This window comes from Sus scrofa, chromosome 11 (assembly GCF_000003025.6).
Source record: "Sus scrofa isolate TJ Tabasco breed Duroc chromosome 11, Sscrofa11.1, whole genome shotgun sequence".
Classification (NCBI taxonomy): domain Eukaryota; kingdom Metazoa; phylum Chordata; class Mammalia; order Artiodactyla; family Suidae; genus Sus; species Sus scrofa.
This window is the reverse complement of record NC_010453.5, coordinates 19,174,801-19,196,913: the sequence shown is the minus strand read 5'-3', so window position 1 is coordinate 19,196,913 and position 22,113 is coordinate 19,174,801. Positions and strand designations below refer to the sequence as shown.

Sequence of the window (22,113 nt, the reverse complement as noted above, 5' to 3'; positions counted from 1 at the left end):
GATACATCAATATCTATAATATGGATAAGTTCAGTCATTAATTAAATAGTATGTTCGGACCATATTATATAAATTCACAGATCAACTTTTTACTTTTATATTATTGGTTAGTTGTAACTAAAATGGAATTGGAAAGTTAACACACTTTAATAACGAAATTGATGTAATCAAGTAAGGAAGGAATACTATATCCCTGCCACTAAGCAGGATATTTGTAATAAACCTTTACACACATATACGGAAACCATATATTATATATATATATGTATGTATATATTTGACATTTCACTTCTAGTGGAGCAGCTATAATTCAAGCCTAAAATTGCCTTTTCAGATTGTTGTTGTTTCCTGTAAAATATGCATTTTTACTGTTAAAAAGTGCTATGAACTATTAAACTAAAAAATCTAAAGAGATAAATCCCCAAATTCACTTAACAAGTGTTTTTGCTCTTTTTCCTCAGACATTCAAACGTGTTTTGATCAGAGAAGAGGAGTATGATTCTATTATCGTATTCTATAATTCAGTCTTCATGCAGAGACTGAAAACAAATATTTTGCAGTATGCTTCCACCAGGGTATGTTCAAAGTATCCTTTGTTTGGGGAAATCTAATTATAAAGCAGTGGCTCTCACTAAAATGTAGAGTAAATAATATCCTTTTTTGTTTTTGCTCCAGCCCCCCACTTTGTCACCAATTCCTCACATTCCTCGGAGCCCTTACAAGTTTTCCAGTTCACCTTTACGGATTCCTGGGGGGAACATCTATATATCACCCCTAAAGAATCCATATAAAATTTCAGAAGGCCTGCCAACGCCAACAAAAATGACTCCAAGATCGAGGTTTGTGTTTTCTTTTTAGGGAAATGGTGAAGAGTAAGAGGGACTTATTTTGATCCAGGCATAAAAATATAAATCTTTCTTCATAAATAAGCTAGACTCTTGAGTCCCTCATTTCCTAAATTGTATTAAGTGATATAATAAGAATTTTGGGGGAGGGGAGAAAAGTAATCTAGTTAGGACAGGTTTGCAAATTTAGTCATAAACTTTCCTGGCTGCTGGGGTCAGTTTGGTAGTAAGTTTCAAATCATTCTCATACTTTTGTGAGTAGTCAGTCTGCTAACCAAAGTAGATTACTTTTGGTTAGGAATTTTTATTCTGGAGTTCATTGGATTTCCTATAATCTTTTTCTGTGGACTCGTTCAGCTTGCTTATAAAACTGTAGATGACTCATTAAATGTGGATGATTGTAAATTAAGTCTTTAGAAGTCTGTCCCTAATTCTGCCCACGGCCTCCTTCTATTACCTTGGGCAGGTCTCTGTCTACTTGAGAAGGGTGCAGTGGCTCAGGTAAATAAGGAGTGTGAAGCTGTTTTAAATTCTCAGATGAAAGGTTCTGTGCAACTACAAATCATTATATTATCTTCCACATCCAACAGCAAGTGCTCTCTGGCTTTGAAGTGCTTCAGTTGACTTATTATATGTTATCATAGGCTATTTGAAATGGACTTTATTTGTAGAAAGTGGCGGCAGATTAGCTAATAAAGTTAATGTAGCCTCATCTCAGAAATTGTTAGCCTCAATAGTTGTACTTAATGGGCAAGAAAAAACAAGAAGGGGATAGGTTAACCCTATGGAAAAGATGTGTGTGATGTATTCAGTTTTAGAAGTAATGCACACATAAAAATTTCAAACTACAGGAAAAGAGGAAGGAGAAAACAATCAGCAAATGATAAAAATGCCCTCGTGTGCCCCTGTACCATCTTCTGTTTCTTTAGTGAAGCTGTGTACTGATATCTGCAGCTTCCATTATAAGCTGTTAAGATGCCACACCGTCTGTTTAACTTGTACACTGCCACATTAAAATGTATACTTAGGTAATGTTTTAATGATGATAATTAACCCATATTATGCTGATAATGATGGCTGTTTGCTGATCTTAGTGAAATGGCTTCCGGGTCGGAGTTCTTTACCAAAAGATTTTCACATTCTGAAAATCCTGCTGTCATTGATCAGGCCTTAAGAGAGCATCTTAACACTCTGCTTATCCAGCATATTTGGGTAAATCAGATATGTACAGAATGATGGCCACTTACCAAGGAATTGGAGGACAAATAAAACCCATTTATCTCTGGTTTTCTGTGCATATGATCAAATCTTGGTTATGTCAGGCTAATACTGTTCTTCAGTTTACTATCAGGAGCATAAATTACGTGGTTTAAACAAGGACAAACAGACTAATAGAGATTTCCAATTCTAGAATATATGTTATACAGCCTTTACCATATATCAGTATAGATCCTAATTAGAATTCTGTTTACCACTTAGAAGTTTTTGACAGTTGAACTTAAATTTTTAATAAGAAAATGTAAAAGTAATTTTGTTAGCTTTCCCTTTGATTAAGAATTAAGTGTGAGGAGTTCCCATCGTGGCTCAGTGGTTGACGAATCCAACTAGGAACCATGAGGTTGCGGGTTCAACCCCTGACCTTGCTCAGTGGGTTAAGGATCCGGTGTTGCTGTGAGCTGTGGTGTGGGTCGCAGATGTGGCTCGGGTCCCGAGTTGCTGTGGCCCTGGCGTAGGCTGGCAGCTACAGCTCCGATTGGACCCCTAGCCTGGGAACCTCCATATGCCGTGGGAGAGGCCCAAGAAATGGCAAAAAGACAAAAAAAAAAAAAAATTGTGAATAAACTTAAATTTTTCTTTTACCCTCTTTAAATGTGAACAGTGGCAGAATATGTTCTTGTAGACATGCAGTTCTTGCTTTCAGAATCCAAGAGACCAGCTCAGTGTAGACTAGGGCAACACTACCAGAATAAGCCTCTAATGAGTATGATTCATCAGTGGTTCTAGGGTCGAGGACACCTTTGATTTGGTATTCCTGATAGTTCGGAAGGATGTGTGTGTGTTCATCTCTGCACAGTTGTGTATGATTTTCATTACTAATTTGTATTTTATATTAATTTGACAGAATCTTAGTATCAATTGGTGAATCATTTGGGGTGAGTATTTTCTTTCTTGAAATAGAATAGCATGCACTGTAACTATAGAAGACATTGAAAATTTCTATAATTTACAAAGGCTGTTATTCAAGCATCTCATTCAAGCGTGCTGCATAGAATTTAGAAGATTTATTTTCAAATCAGATTTAATTTTAAATCATATAATTGGTGAATTTTATAACTTTTAAACATTCCTTTGCGATTATGTGTATACATATATACATACAAACATATGCATTGTATTATCTCAAAGAAATGTTTAAAAAACAGCTTTGAAATTCACTGATTGTGAGTGATTTGAAGTAAGATACTCCAAAATGTAATCACCAGATGTCAGCAGCCAGTCCCTTCCTGCTGGTCTCCTTCTATACAGATGCACACTTTTGTTTGTCCTTCCTCTCAGATGTCTAGGCCACTCTTCCCTTGGTAAATTGATTAGGAATTGGTTACATACCCCAGGACAAGTGGTAGAGTATGTGGCGGTCTTTGTTCAAGAAGGATGCAAGGGAAACGAAGCTTTGAACCCGTCTTCTAGTCTGGGAACCCACTCCTCTAGCGGCCTTTCCTTAACCTCACTAGGTCCGAAGTCCTGGGCTGTGTGTGCGTCACTGTTAGGTTCACACCACCCGCCCCTCTGCCTGTATTTGTTATTTATTGCTACACAACAAATCACCCCTGAACTTGCTAACCTAGAAACCTTTCTTAGGCTCCGTTTCCATGGGTCAGTCATCAGGCTTGGCACAGCTGGCTCTTGGGTCTCTCAAGACAGGGCTGCAGTCAGCATGTCAGCAGCAGCTGCAGTTATTTCCAGGCTCATGTGGAAGAGAATCTCTGACGGACTCAGTGAGAGGCCGTTGGCCCAACCCTTCACCTGGGCTGCTCCCTGGGGTGTCTCGCCTCTCACAGCAGAGCAGCTTGCTTCTCCCACAGCAAGGACTCCAAGAGGGAGGGAGGGAGGGAAGGAGGGAGCTAACAGACACAGTGGAAGTCAGTCTTGTAATATTGGGAGTGACCTTCCATCATTTTGCTGTGTTATTTTGTCAGAAGCAAGACAACACTAGGGCCAGCCCACACTCCAGGAAAGGAGGAACATGCAAAGGTGTAGATACTAGGAGATGAAGATTATCCAGAGTCACTCTGGCATCTGCCTACCGCACTGCCCCAAATGAAACAACTAGAGAAGGTTAACTGTTTGTATGCTCAAAGACCAGGTGTTCAGAGGTGTGTTGCAGTTCATCAGTGCTGTGGCCTTTAGCTCAACTTAGGCTGCAGCTGTCACGCTTCACAAAGGAGATGTGGGACCACAGAAATAGTGTTGGATCTGGAGAAGTATAGAGCAGTGGTCTTCAAACTTGTTTGCTTTCCATAACCTCTGAAAGAATTGAGAAAGTGTTATATGTATTTACACATTTTAAAGCTGATAACAAAAATGTATAAATTTAACAGGTGCACAGGATTTAGTTTCTGTTGTACATGTGCTCTAAATTTGTTTTCCATTAAAATCTGCTTTTGCATTAATTTTTGGAAAAAGAAGCATAATTAGCAAAGCTAATCCTCACTGTCAAATCAGTCAAGTCAGATTTAATTTCTGCCACAAAATCTGACTTCATTGTTGAGTTAGAGTAAACCTGTTAATCACTGCGACAGTCACCTCACTCTGGTTCTGCAACCGATCAGACAGCATTCTCGTGTGTTTGTCCTTTGGATCCAATAAGACATTGAGCCCCGTTTGGTATTTCTTACAAAATCTCCTTTGCTGGTACAGGATGCCTCTCGGGAGACATCGTCTCTAGGGATACTGGATAGACTCAAATGCTTGTTTCTGGGGGGATACTTAATATTTGTAAAACTTTGAGTTAGGATATCAGCAAATACTGTATCAGTGATGGTTTACAATATCTAAGCCACATGACTTGTCCACCTGGTACCCATGAAGTGAGTCCAAAATTATTATTCACTGGACACCTCTCATGCGATTGTGACACCCTCCCTGGCTCTGCTGTGCTCTAAAGGGAATCTGTCAAAGATAATGTTCCTAAAGCTGTTCCAGCTTTAACTGATACTGAGAAGTAACCTAGTTGTTCGTGTAATTAAGTCTGAAAATGAGGAAATAGGACTTCAGAGTTGTTGGTGGAAGAGGAACTGCTGTGTGGGAGGAGACAGGAGGTATTTAATGGGGGCAGTTAGGGAAAAATCTCAAAATCAGAGTAATTGCACCTATTTCTTATTTGGCCCAATAAAACAGAAAATTAAAATGCAGATATTACCTGTCCCGGATTTTTGACCCACCTCAGACTACAATTAGGGGTTGCTAACTACAAAATGCTGGCATTCAATGATTTAAAATAAAGAATTCTGTAATTCGTAGACTTCGGAGAAGTTCCAGAAAATAAATCAGATGGTGTGTAATAGCGACCGTGTGCTCAAAAGAAGTGCTGAAGGAGGCAACCCTCCTAAACCTCTGAAAAAGCTGCGCTTTGACATCGAAGGAGCAGATGAAGCAGATGGAAGGTAGCGGTGGTCTTAGAATGTCTCCCGGGAGCTGAGGGGTTCCCTGCTGCCGGCTTCCACGGTCCCCTCATGCCAACTCATTTGGGAAGGATGGCTGCATCCCAAAGCAAAAAGCACCACGGAAATCTACCAACATTCACTGAAAATATCAGATGTTAAAAATCTGATGGGAGTTCCTGCTGTGGCACAACAGGATGGGCTGTGTCTCTGCAGCGCTGGGACGCGGGTTCAGTCCTCAGCCCGGCACAGTGGGTTGAGGATCCAGCATTGCCACAGCTGCAGCTTGGGTTGCAACTGCAGCTCAGATCTGATCCCTTGCCCAGGAACTCCACATGCCTCAGGGCAGCCAAAAAAGAAAAAAGAAAAAAAAAAGCCTCAATCATTTTCTACAAAACTATTGGTAACATTTTGTCAGCTTTAAAAAAAAAAATTGTTTTTACTAACAGATTTTAAAATGCTTACTCTTGAAAAACACTGTTTTATAAGAACCACTGAAAAATATGTAGGCCCAGAAATTTGTGATATTTATATTTTAGATGCTTGATTTATAAACCTTTGAACTTAAAAGCTACTGATTAAAATAAGGGCATAAAGTTATCAAAAGCACCATAGTTATTGGAAATTTAAGTTTTCCATTTATACATATGAAATATTTTTCATGTTTTAAATCTGCAGTAAACATCTCCCGGGAGAGTCTAAATTTCAACAGAAACTGGCAGAAATGAGTAAGTACTTATTTCACCTAATGCACAGGAACAATTGTTGCAGAAAGCCTTTTCATACTACAAAAGAATAAATTTATACGACCCCTTCAATTAGCAGATTTGTTCATGCATTTAAAATACAGTTCAGTCAAGAATGTGTTATTTACAGCCATCTGGGGAGGAAATGTATGGCACAAGGCAGCCTTCCTCGAACCGACTGTGTGGGAAGACTAAGAAGAGAAACCACACCTTCAGCTTGAATGGCTGCGGTCAGAAAATGTTCTAGGCTGGCAGAACCATAATGAGGAACTCTTGTCTAAGAGTGTTGGATGTCGGGGAAACCTTATAAACCTACCATATGTAAACATCACCTTTTTTCTGATATTACTGAACTTTCCTAATTTGCAAGTTTTAGAACTTAATCGCAAACAAAAGTTTTCCATTACCTGAAATCAGAATTTTGACAAGCAAAATTTTGACCAGGTCATTTTCGCAGTTATAGAGAGTGACAGAAGTTTGGAATGTTAAGGCACATGGGATTCTCTTCTGAGCTCCTCTGAGACTGTAAAGATGAACCCACGCGGAGTAGGTGGAAGGTTCACTCAGAAAAGGATGAAGGTGCCCCTGAGCACTTGGGGCTCCGGCGCTGTCTTCAAGCAGTAGCCACGAGGGCGAGTGTGACCTTTCCTGATAATGTGGTGCCAGCTCCATTAACAGGAAACAGAGACGGGTCTTGGAAAGAAGACAGATATATTGGGGAGATGATAAGAATTAAAACTATCATTCCTAGGTCATAGGACATATCTATACGGACAATATCAATTAAAATGTGACTTTTTAAAAACGGGATTTCCTTCAGTACCTCTCTGTAGATACTAACTTTAAAATATGAAGTAGTTTTTAAAATACTCTTGGTTTTTTAAACCATTTTTTCTAAGTGTATTATTTTGAAGATTACTGTTAAATATACCACAAGTTTAAGTGTTTTGGTTATAAATGAATCTTTTTGGGTTTTACATCAACTGATATATGCCTGTTTTAACTTTCCAGTAGTTGTAGCTTTCCCCAAGCACATGAAAAGAGAGGTGAAGCTTATAACCAAGATCAGGCCTTAAAAACATGTGGAAGCATTTTGGAGCCCACAAATATGCATTTGAAAATGAGCAGAAAGCTGTAAAAACATGTATATTTTCTTATAGAAGGGTTCAGTTGTTGCAGTCAGTACATTTCCCAGTGACACACTTAGCTGTGCTGGTGAATTCCCTCTGCCAGGCTCAAGTTCAGGGCCTTTGTGCAGCTGGAAAATCGGGGAGAGGCAGCAGGGGCTTTGACCCATGAAGCGAAGGAATTCTCCAGGCTGCTCTTCAGCTTTCCTCAAAAAATTGCATTCGGAAAAGATCATCCCACAGGGCTGCGTTGCTCCGAGGGGCAGGGCCGGAAGGGCAGACGTGGCGTCACCGCTTTCTTGCTTTCCCAAGGGTGAATGTTCTTCGTGCTTCTTTAGGAGGAGCTCTTGGCCACCTCTAAAATCAAGTTAAGAATTTTAAAGTAATTTAAAAGCAGCATTCTGGTTTTGTCTGTGCTGTCATGAATGATGTACTTTTAAAACGTCCATGTCGAAATTAAGGGAGCTGTGAGCAGATCTGTGTGCAGTACCTGCAACGCCTCACCCCACACGAGGGAATGCTTAGCTTAGCTCATTCGGAACCAGCTCAGGACTTGTTCTGCTCAAGTGCCAAACTGAACTGCGCGCTCTCGAACCGCGGTCCACAGAGCTGGGCACAGCTGTGTGTGTAAGACCACCTTCTGGTGTACATAAAGAAAATGCTAGAATATTTATCTTAATCTCATCGATTTTTAACACGTGGGCTACATGTGCCTTATGATTTATGTACATATACATAAATACATACATACTTTGGGGGTACATGCCTGGAAAAAAATTTACCGATAAGGATATATGATAACGAAGACAAAATTAGAAGTCTTGTCATGAACATATGTGGCAGCCTTTTCTCAACCGACCCGGCGCCGTCAGCACTTTTAACATCTCTTCCTCTTTTTTCTAGCATCTACTCGAACACGAATGCAAAAGCAGAAAATGAATGACAGCATGGATACCTCGAACAGGGAAGAAAAGTGAGGGCCCCGCGATCTTGGGGGGTGCCCGTACACCTCCGGCTTCGCCCTCAGCCACAGATCTGACTCCAGAACTCTCCCCAATTCTGTTTACGGCCACGTTTAATACATATCTTCGGCTCTCTGTGTGTGTATAAAATGTGTAGATGCACGTTGAGTATTTGTGTGGGGGATTCCTAAGCCACTTGCAGCATTGCAGTCACTAGAACATACCCTGTTGTACAAGATTGAAAATCTTGTGTACATCCTGCCATTTGAAAGCTACAGATGTTTCCATTTCCAGAGTGGAATTGCTCCACTTTACAGATGGTGGCCGGATCCCCTGGGAGTGAGTCCTCACAAGCCATGCCTGGATGAGTACTTTGTCTTTTCTAGGGCATGACTGTGATGTTTGCTATTATTTTTATTTATATTTATTTTTTTAATTTAACATGAACACCCTTAGAAAATGCGTCTTGTCTTCCAAATGCAATTTGGCTGACTGCCCTCCCCCTCATTTACCCAAATGGTCCTGAACTCCTCTGTGAAAAACAGATGCTAGAAACTAGAAAAAAATGACAATTTTTTACACATTAGATTTTAGTTTACTAATGGAAACTAAAAGGATGTACTGTGTGTTTCTTTTATAAATTTTAGTTTTAAAAAACGAGAAAGCAAAGTATAAACAGTAATGAGATACTGTCATACTACTGATAGAGATGTCATACCTCAGGACGTGTAAGAATTTATTAATTCTTTAATTCAGCCAACTCATGCTTTAAAATAGTTATTCAATAGCACTCTTGCTGTTTATACCATTCAGATCACTCAATTCATAAAGTACCCATCTAGTTCTTGGACAGTAAAGTCTTGAGCTCGAGCTGTGCCCATAGAGGAAGGACCCTGATGCAGTACACCCAAATGCACTTTCTGCTGTTTCTGGGTCCTGAAGAATCAAGATACAAAATAGTTTTATTCCACAGACTGTTGACTATGGGAGCCTTAATTTTTCTTTCTTAAAGAGTTACCTGATTGCATCTCAGCAGTTATTCTGCCCTCCTAAATTTGGGAAGAGGGTGTGTTTTCTCTGGAATGGTACATGTCTTCCATGTATCTTTTGAACTGGCAGTTTTTGTTTTTTTTTTAAATTCAACATGGTCTTACACTGGCACGTTCAAAGCCACATTATTCCTAGTCCAAAGTTGCAGGTAATCAAATGTCTTTGAGTTAAACATTTAATGTTCCTGATTTTGTGCAAAAAATTAAAACAGCTACATTAGAAAAAGAGGCGCTTCCCCCCGACACCTAAAGGTGTATTTAAACTATCTTGTGTGATTAACTTATTTAGAGATGGTATAATTTAAAATAGGTAGTATTTAAGGTAGCATTTACTAGCTTTTAGGAAAATCACTTTGTCTAAACTCAGAGGTCTTTTAAAAAAGAAATCTGATCTTATTTGTTAGAAAACAAAATTTTATTTTGTGCTGACTTAAGTTGCAAACTTATTTTTTGACAGTTATCTTGATAACAAAGGCACTAGAAAGCTTTGTCTCATTTCCTCATTCATTTTTGCATGAATATCATATACATCAGTTTGCTTTTATGTCCAGGGCTTACCACATTTCTAGGTCTTTTGCTAATAAGTTCATGTTAGACTTAGTGTCAGAATTTTAGGAACTTCAAAGATCGTGTATTGAGATTTCTTAAATAAAGCTTCAGATATTGCTTTATTGCTTTTTGTATTCGTTAAAACTGTACATTTAAAATTGCTATGTTATTTTCTACAATAGTTTGTCTATTTTTAAATAAATTAGCCAAGAGTCTTAATAGCCTGATGTGGTCTCTGTATTACGTGCACTAACATTCTCTCCATTTTAAAAATTATTTTTATTTTGGTGGTGCCCGCAGCACGCCTGAGTTCCCAGGCCAGGGATCCAACCAGCGCAATAGCGGTGATCCCAGCCACTGCAGTGACAGTGCCGGGTCCTTAACCTGCAGCGCCACCAGGGAACACCAGCATTCTCTTCTAAATCTCAGTTCTCTCCTAGCATTTCATCTATTCTTAGCCTTGAATGGGCTTTATATACCGATGACTCCCAAATTTATTTCTCCTGCTCTGACCTCACAACTCTCATAGCTAATAGAAGTCTTGATTTCTACCCTTCTGCTTGCCCAACTTCTCAAAATATAAACCAGAATCAAACAAGCAAAAATACCTTGTTTCTATACTAATCTTCCCCCATTTTACTCAACACTTAGTTGAAAAATCTAGAGTCATCTATTAGAGCTTGTCTGGACGGCTGTAAAGACTTCTAACAGGTCTCAGAGTTCCTGTCATGGTGCAGCAGAAACGAAGCCGACTAGAAACCATGAGGTCACGGGTTCGATCCCTGGCCTCGATCAGTGGGTTAAGGATCCAGCATTGCTGTGAGCTGTGGTGTGGGTCACAGACACGGCTCAGATCCCGAGTGGTAGGCCCGGGGACTGCAGCTCCGATTCGATCCCTAGCCTGGGAACCTCCATGTGGCTTAGGTGCAGCCCTAAAAGACAAAGACTTCTAACAGGTCTCCACTTGCCTCTTTGCCCCTTACCTTTGCTCTCCTTCAGGGGTGAGGATGAGCCCTTTAAAAGGTAAATTGGGGAGTTCTGTCGTGGCGCAGTGGTTAACGAATCCGACTAGGAACCATGAGGTTGCGGGTTCGGTCCCTGCCCTTGCTCAGTGGGTTAAGGATCCGGCATTGCCGTGAGCTGTGGTGTAGGTTGCAGACGCGGCTCGGATCCCATGTTGCTGTGGCTCTGGTGTAGACCGGTGGCTACAGCTCCGATTCAACCCCTAGCCTGGGAACCTCCATATGCCGCGGGAGCGGCCCAAGAAATAGCAACAACAACAACAACAGCAAAAGACAAAAGACAAAAAAAAAAAAATGTAAATTGGTTGGAAGTAGTCACACTCCCCATCTGGCCGGGGCAGAGGCCCCTACCTTCTCAGTCCCATCTCCCTGCTGGCTTTTTTTCCTTAGGACGCCAAGCCCATCCTTACCTCAGGCTTAGTGTTTGCTTTTCCTTCTGTCTCAAAGGCTCTTCCCCCAGAAATCTGCATAGCTGGTTTCTTATCTTTCAGGGCTCAGCCCAGAGGCCTATCTTGACACCCAAGCTAAAGTCCTTACTTACTCTGTACTGTGCCACTCTCCTTCCAAAGTGTAACAGCATTTGTCACCATGAGAAACTGCCTTACCTGGCTTGCCTACTGCTTGGTCACCCATCCCGGCATCATCCTGGCTGGTTTTACCTACAACTGTAGCTCTAATATCTAGAAGCCCATATGTAGGGAGGAAAAAAAAAACAAGGTGGGGGGGGGGTTCCATAAGTTTTCCAATTAGGTGGAAACAAACAATATTCTCTTCCTCTTCAAAAATGTCATGTACTGAATGCATTCCATATTTCAGGCCAGTTTTCTCAATGCAGCTGATACAACAATGAATACATAAAACTAGGATCCCCCTCTCTGTGGAACTTAACGTTCTAATTCTAGCTTCAGGGAAAGAGACAGAATGCATCCATCAATGAGGACTTCCCAGTACTCGGACTGCACTAGGTTCTGGGGGGAAGGACACAGCAGGGAGGAGGGGGTGTTGGCAGGGAAAGGCTTGACCGGATGTTTGAACAAGGTCCTGCAGGCGGGGTGGGAGTGAGCAACTAAATAAAACTCAGCAGGTTATGGTCTAGAATGACTGGCAGTTTCTTCCGGTCTCAGATAAAGGACAAATTAACCTCTGCTTTGTATAGTTGACTTACCATGTGGTGCTGCTCATTTCTGCTACACGCAGAGTGACTCAGCTACACATGCATATACATTCGTTTTCATATTCCTTTCCATTATGGTTCATCACAGGGTACTGAATATAGTTCCCTGTGCTACACAGTAGGACCTTGTGCATATGAAAGTTCCCAGGCCAGGGACTGAATGAATCCAAGCTGGGTCAGCAGTGCTGGGTCCTTCAAGCCACTGTACTGGGCTGACTGAGCTGCGCCTCCCCAGCAACCCAAGCCACTGCAGCCAGATTCTCAACCCACTGCGCCACAGCGGGAACGCCAAACCTTTACCTTTTAAAGAGCAGAGAATGGTAGGTACCTTCACAAGCTTTTATCAGCAGATGAGGATGCTTCTTTTTCTTTATTCCTGTAAAATCTAAACCTTTGTGTAAGTTAGGGTGAAATTATATTGGAAGCACTGAAAACACAGAACTTCTTGAATAAGCAGAGAGGAAACAAAACTTAAGAATGGAAAATGTAGGATGAACTTACGGATCAGCCGCTTTCTGATGTAGTCATTGTGAAACTGGACTTCCCTCTCACATATCCCAAACGGAACAGCAGTGTCTGCGCTCTCCAAACCCTCGTCTGTTAAAAAGGAATGAAGGAAATCCAGTGCATTATCCTTTACACAGGAGCACTGATGGCCAGCCCATCTTCAAAGACGAGAGAAAGCGTCTTTTTCCAGAGATGTAACCACAGGACTTATCTGTCATCTCCAACTGGTCTAAAATCAGGCCGCCCTTATTGTTTGGCATCCCGGGTTTTAAAGGCTATAAACCAGTGATTCCCATCCTTGGCTGAATATCAAAATTGCCTGTGGAGCTCCTTAAACATGCTGAGTTAGAATCTTTGAATCTATACATTGCCAAAGTTTCACAGATGATTCTATTGTGCCCAGAGATGAGCAGCACTGAGCTGCAGAACAGTGCAACCTACACATGACAAAGCTGAGAGGAAAGCTCCATCCACCCTTCCCACCAGCACGCGTTCTGGCAGTGCGGTGACCCGCCGTGCAGTTTCGTGAGGGATGATCCGTTTTTTATTCCTAAAAAACTTACCTGTTCCCTTTGAGTTTTCCAGTTTTTACATTAAATGAGTTCATAAAAGAAAAAAGGCACTGAGGAACTTCAGAAGACCCTGTCTGAGAAGGGTGGGAAGGAGGAAGAGACGGTCTGGGGAGACACTGGCGGCTGTGAAGGCTTTGCTCGGTGACAGCAAGCTTGGGGGTGAGGAGCAAGAGTCAGGAGTGAAGCCTGTGGGTGTCTGGCTGTGAGAACCGATGGCAACTTCAAAGACCCAGGTCTCAATGTTTCTTTGCTGGACAGAATGGCAGGTCAACCAAAAAATGAAAACAAATGGTGTAAGGCAGTTTTAAAATAACAAACACTGTATTATTCCAAAACGGGATTCTGATTTAGAACCAGAGGCATCCAGGGAGTTCCTGCTGCGGCTCAGCGGTTACAAACCTGACTGGTATCCATGAGGATGTGGGTTTGATCCCTGGCCTCACTCAGTGGGTTAAGCGTCCAGCGTTGCTGTGAGCTGTGGTGTGTAGGTCACAAACGTGGCTTGGATCTGGCGTTGCCGTGGCTGTGATGCAGGCCGGCAGTTGCGGCTCTGATTCCGACCCCTCACCTGGGAACCTCCATATGCCGCAGGTGCAGCCCTAAAAAGACAAAAAAACAAAACCAAAAACAAACAAACAAAAAAACCCCAAAACCAAAACTAGAGGCATCCAGACCACTTTGTCTCTACCAGACAAGATCTGCAAAAATGGATGAACAGAAACTAGGATCCCAAAGTGACCTCACCATTAAAGAACAGTCACAGACAAGCATATGAAGAGTAAGTAAGTTATTTAGAAGTCGTTTATAAAGTTTTAGGATGGGCTTTGCTATGATGCCTCATCTGAGTAACTGCTTTAAAAAAGAAGCTTTTATGGAGTTCCTGCCGTGGCTCAGCGGAAACGAATCTGACTAGTATCCATGACGCATGGAGTGGGTTAATGACCCGGCGGTGCCCTGAGCTGTGGTGCAGGTCACAGATGCAGCTTGGATCCAGCGTTGCTGTGGCCATGGTATAGGCCGGCAGCTGCAGCTCTGATTCGAATCCCAGCCTGGGAACCTCCACATGCTGCATGTGTGGCCCTAAAAAGACATACATACATATGTAAATAAGCAAGCAAGCAAGCTTGTAGCAAAGGATCTGTGTAAATCTAAGGGACACAGGGGTTGACAGAATCTTGCTGCTTCTGAAGAATTAATAATGCACACATTTGTTCTATTATCAGCAAATAAGCACTTTATTATCAAACAGTTTGGTGTCAAAACAAATTTTCTAATTTTAAAAGCGTTTTATTTACATGGTATCATACTGTGCAATACACAATAGGAGACACTGAGCTGCCTCCCACATCCTGTTCCAGTTTCTCATTAGCAGTTGGGTAACTTGATCTAAAAAGCACACATTTAGCTCATTCTTAACCAGTGCTGCCCATGAAATGTAAATATTAGTTCCTTTTCAGCTAGTACTTTATAATTACACTATGCCAAGTTAAGAGATCTATTTTATAGTCACACAAAAGTCAACCACAAGAAAAACACAAAATCATTTTTACTTATAGAGGGAAATCTCAACACAAAAGACATGTAATTATGTAAGGCAGATGAACCCAGAAATAACATTCATTCTAAGACAGTACTTCATATTCAATAATCCCTTATGAGAAATTAATGACTCAGAGCAGAGAACTGAAATGAGCCCTTGGGTCTTGAACAATTTAATTGGCAAGGCCTTTTGTGAATTCTAATTAATGCTCCAAATTAGCCACTATTTCTCAGAATGATTTACCAGAAGTGTTTGAGTCTCCGTTTTTTTTTGTTTTTTTGTCTTTTTGCCATTTCTGGGCTGCTCCTGCAGCATATGGAGGTTCCTAGGCTAGGGGTCAAATCAGAGCTGTAGCCACTAGCCTATGCCAGAGCCACAGCAACCTACACCACAGCTCACGGTTGTGTCTGCAACCTACACCACACCTCACGGCAACGCCAGATCCTTAACCCACTGAGCAAGGCCAGGGATCGAACCCGCAACCTCATGGTTCCTAGTCAGATTCATTAACCACTGCACCACAACGGGAACGCCGAGTCTCAGTTGTTTAAAATGTCTTGTGGAACTTATTCCTTCATCCTGTGTCCCACAAGTAAAGCTGTTCGCAGGGCGTGCTCAAGATTTATAGTAAGGTGAGTGCCTACTATATGCAAGGCACTGAGCTGGATGCTGCAAGTGTGGTACGAGAGCATTCCCCATCGAGCATCAAGCTCTTGTGCGGCATCAGCCTGCTGACTGTAGGAATTGGGCCAGAACCCATGTACCAAACACCTCCGACTCGGCAACTTGAAAGAGGAAATGGTAGATTAAGACATTTACATTTTTTCCCTTGAGCTCAGTCACATCTGTTCAGAGCATTTAATGCCTTCTAGAAAGACTGGATTTCAAAAGATGGGGAGGACTGACCACCATCCTCCATTCAGCAGAACATGGGTATTCAGCCAAATGTAACTCATCGTAAATACCATTAAAAAAAAGTTTTTTTCAGGGAAAATGAAAATCTTAAAATACAGATGAGGATCAGTTTTTAAAGGCTCCAACTCTGCTTGCTTTGCTGATAAAGTTCTTCAAGAGATCATGGTCCATTTCTGCAAAGCCTGAAGTCTGTGTCACCACAGTCAAATGGTTTACGCAAAATCTGAAGCAGAATTCTTCTAAGTCCTAGGAACGACAACAAAAATGTTTTAACAAAATCATATAATCCCAATTCAATGCAGTGTAGTATCAAAATTCCAAAAACACATAGGCAAGGAAAAAGGACTTGATGACCAATAGGAAGAAATGTTGGGACAGCAATGCCTCAAGAATAGTTGTGTAGGGAGTTCTCTGATGGCCTAGTGGGTTGAGGCTCTTGCGTTCTCACTGCTGTGGCTCTGGTTGCTGCTGTGTGGTGTAGGTTCAATCCCTGGCCCAGGAATTCCCACATACTGCCTGGGAATACAAAGAAATACCAAACAAACAAACAAACAAACAAACAAAAAAACCTCCCAAAAACCCCAAAAGAGAATCTGAAATAAGCGTTGCAACTCATTAAAAAAAAAAAAAAAAAAAAAGTTGTGTAAAAATATAGCTAATACGGATCTCTGCTTGGAACAATTTAAACAGAGTAAAACATTCAAGTTCCTCCACACTAACCAATGCAAAAAATGAGACTCTTTCTTCCCAGAAACAGGCACCTATGTGTATGAATTCTGTAGCTTTTTCCAGTGACAATATTTGTATAGTTCATTCCAGTTTCCATATTTGTTCAGAGACTGACACTCCTCTTTTTTGCTTCACTGTTTAATATTTATTGCATGAATGCATGGAGTCAACTGTTTAAATAGTTTTCTTTCTGTCGAGCCCAATGCTCACCTCTTATATTCTTCCAGGGGCTTAAATGGTTCTACCTGTAAAGAGCCTATGAGAAAAGCTTAAGCCATGAAAAACAGTAATCCTGGGAAATTCTTCCCTGAAGTCATTAACAGCTACTGCTCTTTTTCCTTTACAAGAAGTCAAAGAATGGGATGGTTAGATTTCAGCAGAATCACACAGAGTCAATATTCTGAAGTGGCAAGATGGTTTGAAGAAATTACGGCCTTTTCTCTCCGAAGAGAAACTCCACACAGACTGGTGGTCTCTGGCCAGCCCAAAAAATAGCCTTGTAGTGATTTTTTTGATTAGATCTGCAGACTTGAGAATGAGAAATAAGGTAGCTGGATACATGCCTGGCTTCAGAAAAAGGAGAGCTAAAGTGAAGCCAGCCTGCAGAGGCTCTGATGCGCCTCCGATCCTGGGCTACACTGGCCTCTTGGCCCGGCTCCCTCCATGCCCCCTTCAAGTCTTTGCTCCGGTCTCCTCCTCAGGAAGACCGTCCTTCCTTCCCTGACCATGAGTTAAAACATCAGCCTTGATCTCAGCCTAGCCTCCCCACTGCCCTTCTCAACTTCATCTTTATAGATCACACACTGCATTCATTTAGCTATTGCCCACACCGGAACGTTCCATGAGGGCAGAGGTTTTGGCCTGTTTTTGTTCACTTGCTGCATCTTTAGTGCCTAGAACAGTGTCAGGCATTTAACAGGCACTCAGGGGATTGACTAACTGATTGATTGATTTATATTCTGATCCAAAGAATAAACACTGCTGATTTTAAAATATGGGGGCAATAGACAATTGTAGTTAAATGTGTGCTTTTGAAACCTTGCATTGCATTCCGCCTTTACAATTACTAGCTGACTGAGAATTTACCTAATCTTTCTGAGCTTCAGCTTCCTCATTAATAAATGAGAATGAATAATAATAATGCCTATTATTTTCATAAGGTTCTTCTGAGAATTAAATGACATGAACTGTGCTTCAAATAATCCCTGGCTTGTATTAATTACATACTAAGTGTGGTCAAGCATGAGGAACAATTTGCTGAAAAGGTCCATTTTTTTGCTTATTAGAGTTAGCAAGTCACAATACTAGTCAAAGCAAATACACTGTTCTTTATTTATAAAAACTTGAAAATGGAGGAGGGAGACAAGGTGGTGGAACAGAAGGACTTGAGCTCACCTCCTCTCATGAAAATACCAAAATCACAACTCACAGCTGAACAACCAGAGACAAAAAAGACTGGAACCTACCAAAAAAGATACTCTATAGCCAAAGGCTAAAAAGCCACAACAAGATGGGGGCAGATGCCAGAAGTAAGAGGAACTACAATCCTGCAGCCTACAAGGCAAGAGACCACACACAGAGAAAGACCGAATGAGACAGCAGAGAAATCAACAAGAGAAAAACTCTAAGAAAACGCAAAGACATGAAAGCTAAACAATGTGTTACTAAACAATGGATCACTGAAGAAGTCAAAGAGGAAATCAAAGAATACCTAGACAAGGAGTTCCCACCGTGGCTCAGTGGAAATGAATCTGACTAGTAGGATGCAGGTTCGATCCCTGTCCTCACTCAGTGGGTTAATGATCTGGCATTGCCGTGAGCTATAGTGTTAGGTTGCAGATGCTGGCATTGCTTTGGCTGTGGTGTAGGCCGGTGGTGACAGCTCCGATTTGACCCCTAGCTGGGGAATCTGCATATGCCACAGATGCAGCCCTAAAAAAAAAAAAAAAAAAAAAAAAAAAAAAAAAAGAATATCTAGACACAAACGAAAATGAAAACATGACGATCTAAAACCTAGGGGATGCAGCAAAAGCAGTTCCAAGGAGGAGGTTTATAGCAATACAATCTTACCTCAGGAAACAAGAAAAATCTCAAACAACCTAATTTTATAACAAAACGACTAGAAAAAGAAGAACAAACCAACCCTGAAGTTATCAGAATGAAAGAACTCAGACCAGAGCAGAAATAAATGAATACAAAGAAAACAACAGAAAAGATCAATGAAACTAAAATCTGGTTCTTCAATTGATAAATCTTTAGCCAGACAAACCCACAGCTAACATCACAGTCAACAGCGAGAAGCTGAAAGCATTTCCTCTAACATCAGGAATAAGACAAGGACATCCACTCTCTCCATTTTTATTCAACATGGTTTTGCAAGTCATAGCCACAGCAATCAGAGAAATAAAAGTAATTAAAAGGAATCCAAATTGGAAAAGAAGTAAAACTGTCACTGTGTGCTGATGACATGACACTATACACAGAAAATCCTAAAGATGCAATCAGAAAACTACTAGAGCTCATCAATGAATTCGGGATACAAAATTAATACACAGAAATCTACTGTATTTCTATTTACTAACAATGAAAGATAGCAAAGAAATTAGGGAAACAATCCCATTTACCATCGCATCAAATAAAATACCTGGTAATAAACCTACCTAAAGAGGAAAATACCTGTACTCTGAAAACCTTAAGATGTTGATGAAAGAAATCAAAAATGACACAAATAGATGGAAAGATATACAATGCTCTTGGATTGGAAGAATCATTATTGTCAAAATGACTATACTACACAAGGCAATCTACAGATTCAACACAATCCCTATCAAATTACCCATGCCATTTTCCACAAAACTGAAACAACAAATTTTAAAATTTGTATGGAAACACAGAAGATCCCAAATAGCCAAAGCAACCTTCAGAAAGAAAAATGGAGCTGCAAGAATCAGACTCTCTGGCTTCAAACTATACTACAAAGCTACAGTCATCAAAATAGTATGGTGCCAGCACAAAACCAGAAATACATACATGGAACATGGTAGAGAGCCCAGAAATAAACCATGTAAACATTCCTTTATATTTTTTTCTGGCACTTTATTTGTTTACATTAAATTTTTAATTAACTAGACTTTTAGTTTAAGGTATCAAGTAAACAGCTAACTGTTTCTTTCAAAAAGTGAGCTCATTGAAAGAATGCTCTTCTTACCTGAGCATCATACTTCACGGCAGCTGAGAGCAGTGCAATGGCGTTCTCCTCACAAATTCCTTGCTTGATTGTCTGTTGGCAGAGTTTTTTCAAACGATTTTCTCTATAAAATGTAGCCAAATCTAGCAATCCTGACAGAAAGAGGTGTTTATTAGGGTAGTGATCTCAAGCATCTGGATTTAAACTCGCTCAACCTATTAGAGATGATTTTGAACATAATCCTCTTGAAGGGCTCACAGTGCATGGCTCTACCTGAGAACATGGCTGAACTGGGCCAATGCAATACACAAACAAGCGCCATGGAAAAACAGGAAAATGGCTTTAGTCTTTTCCTCGGAAATACTCCCCTAATTACCCCCCACCAACCCCCATGATCACCAGCTTCTCCAGAAGCATTCACATGTGCTATAATACTGCCCATCATCGTCTTAAAAAAGAAAAAGGAAACTTTTCAGGGACAAGTGTGCCCCATTTTCTGCTGCTCTCTGAAGCAAGCCTCCCAGGGACAGCTGTCTTTATCTGCTGCCTGTTTTCTCACCTTCAGCCATAGGAGCAGAAGTCTGTCTCCTGAGCCCCCTGACACCTCACCTGTGACTATCACTAACAGTCACCATGGTACCAAATTCAAGGGGCTATCTTCTGCCTCACCTTCCTCAACATTTACATTAGAATCTCTTGGATCCTGTGTTGCTATGGCTGTGGTGTAGGCCAGCAGCTGCAGCTCCCATTTCATCCCATAGCCTGAGAACTTCTGTATGCTGCCATGTGGGCCTAAAAGACAAAATTTTTTTTTTTTTTTTTTTTTTTAAATCTGATGGCCTTGACGATGCTCCCCATCATTAAATGCCTTGTTACTTGCTCTTTTTCCTTCTTCATGGGTTAATCTTCAGTCTCTTGGCAGGACCATTTTTGCTGACTTCCCAGTGTTTGAATGCCCCAGGCTTCAGTATTCAGATTCTTACTTCACTTATTTCGCTAAATGATCTCTATCCTCACACACTTTTAAGTACCAGCTGTAAACACTGAGGACTCCTGTTGTATTATCTGTCATATGCTTTCAAATAATCAACATTGGGTGACACACAGGTGTAGGTTAATTTTAATCTACCCTAAGGGCTATTGTGAAGCACTCTAATCAGGAATGGTCAGTCAGTATTTGAAAGACCCTTGGCAGTGTCGGGGGGCCTTTAGTTATGGCTATTTAAATCTTCCTTAGAGGACTTGTTAATTAGCACTGAAATGCTAGAAATACTTTGGTGAAAGGAGTGGTGTTCAGGCTCTGTGGCTTGGCTAGAGATATCCCTTCTGCCCCTGCATGAAAGGGGTTCTTCAAGCACCATGGGCTCAGCAGTCCTACACCCTTGAAGTGGTACAATTCCTGGGTCTATTTCAGTCTTGGTTGTCACCTATTCAAAAAGCTAGCTGAACCCTGATCCTAGAATACTGTCATGTTTCTGACTTCAAAATAACCTTTCATGGGAAGTTCCTCTGTGATGCAGCAGGTTAAAGATCTGGCATTGCTGCAGCTGTGGCACAGGTTTAATCCCTGGCCCAGGAACTTCCACCACTTGCTGAGATTGCAATAACAAGAAAAAAAAAAATCATGGAAGGTACTCATAGAGGGCTCAAAAGACAGAGAGCCAGGATTCCATCTATCTTAACAGTAGCTGTTTTTATATTTATCTGCTAGTAAATTTTGTACATGTGGTAAAATTTGGTTGGAAGCTTGCTTTCATTGTGATATGACAAAAATTATCAAATTTATAGAGGAAAAAAACTGAAATCTTTTGAAATCTTTTTTTTTTTTTTTTTTTTTTTTTTTGTCTTTTCCAGGGCCCCACCTGTGGCATATGGAGGTTCCCAGGATAGGGGTCTAATCGAAGCTGTTGCTGCCAGCCTACACCACAGCCACAGCAATGTCAGATCTGAGCCGCCTCTTCAACCTACACCACACCTCATGGCAATATGGGATCCTTAACCCACTAAGCAAGGCCAGGGATCAAATCCACAACCTCATGGTTCCTAGTCGGATTTGTTAACCACTGAGCCATGGAGGGAACTCCCTTTTGAAATCTTAAGAGTAGTAAATGGCCTGATCATTTTTGGTCAGTCCTCAGCAACTCTCAAATTCACATCAACAGCTCCGTGTGCTTCGAGCATCAGAATCACATATACACGGACTCACATGTACTTCCTGAGCCCAGCTCTGCACCTCCTCAGGCACACCCCTCCCCACAAGCTGGCCAAGGAGCTACGTTCCACTGCTAGAGCACAGTTGGGGCATGTGGGATTCTCTGTCTAATCAGTCCTAAGGCCACGTATGTAGGCAATTCCTCCCCTCCAGACGATGTGACTGGGTGGGTGGGTGGAGCTGGGACACAAGAGATGCCACACACCTGGTATGACGCAGGATGCTGCTGGTGGTGGGTAAAGAAAGATGGCAGGTCCCCATCTAGCAGCCAGAGGCCTGTCCTTCCTGTGCCCTGTGTTCCAGCACAAATCAGAAT

General features: G+C 41.3%; 2 protein-coding genes across 26 annotated transcripts in view; one reads left to right on the top strand and one right to left on the bottom strand.

Annotated features, from left to right (window-relative positions):
- RB1 (RB transcriptional corepressor 1) overlaps window positions 1–10,160 on the top strand; it is a 130,889-nt gene extending 120,729 nt beyond the window's left edge. Inside the window, exons 22-27 of one of the 2 annotated variants that reach the window (XM_013992198.2) lie at window positions 462–575; window positions 676–839; window positions 2,968–2,998; window positions 5,367–5,509; window positions 6,185–6,234; window positions 8,283–10,160. In XM_013992198.2, coding sequence (XP_013847652.2) covers window positions 462–575; window positions 676–839; window positions 2,968–2,998; window positions 5,367–5,509; window positions 6,185–6,234; window positions 8,283–8,356 — 576 coding nt within the window. In that variant the 3' untranslated portion in view covers window positions 8,357–10,160. 2 annotated transcript variants of the gene reach the window in all.
- Window positions 14,426–22,113, bottom strand: part of RCBTB2 (RCC1 and BTB domain containing protein 2) — a 100,648-nt gene continuing 92,960 nt past the window's right edge. For 13 of the 24 annotated variants that reach the window (XR_001307621.2, XM_021065333.1, XM_013996904.2 and 10 more), the window contains 2 exons: window positions 19,607–19,737; window positions 14,426–15,915 (listed from right to left, as the gene is read on the bottom strand). Coding sequence is in view for 23 of the 24 variants with exons in the window: in XM_021065333.1 (XP_020920992.1) it covers window positions 15,775–15,915; window positions 19,607–19,737 (272 nt within the window). In the remaining variant the exon portion in view is untranslated. The remainder of the gene's footprint in view (window positions 15,916–19,606; window positions 19,738–22,113) is intronic. The other 11 variants (XM_021065344.1, XM_021065339.1, XM_021065342.1 and 8 more) reach the window with 2 other exon arrangements.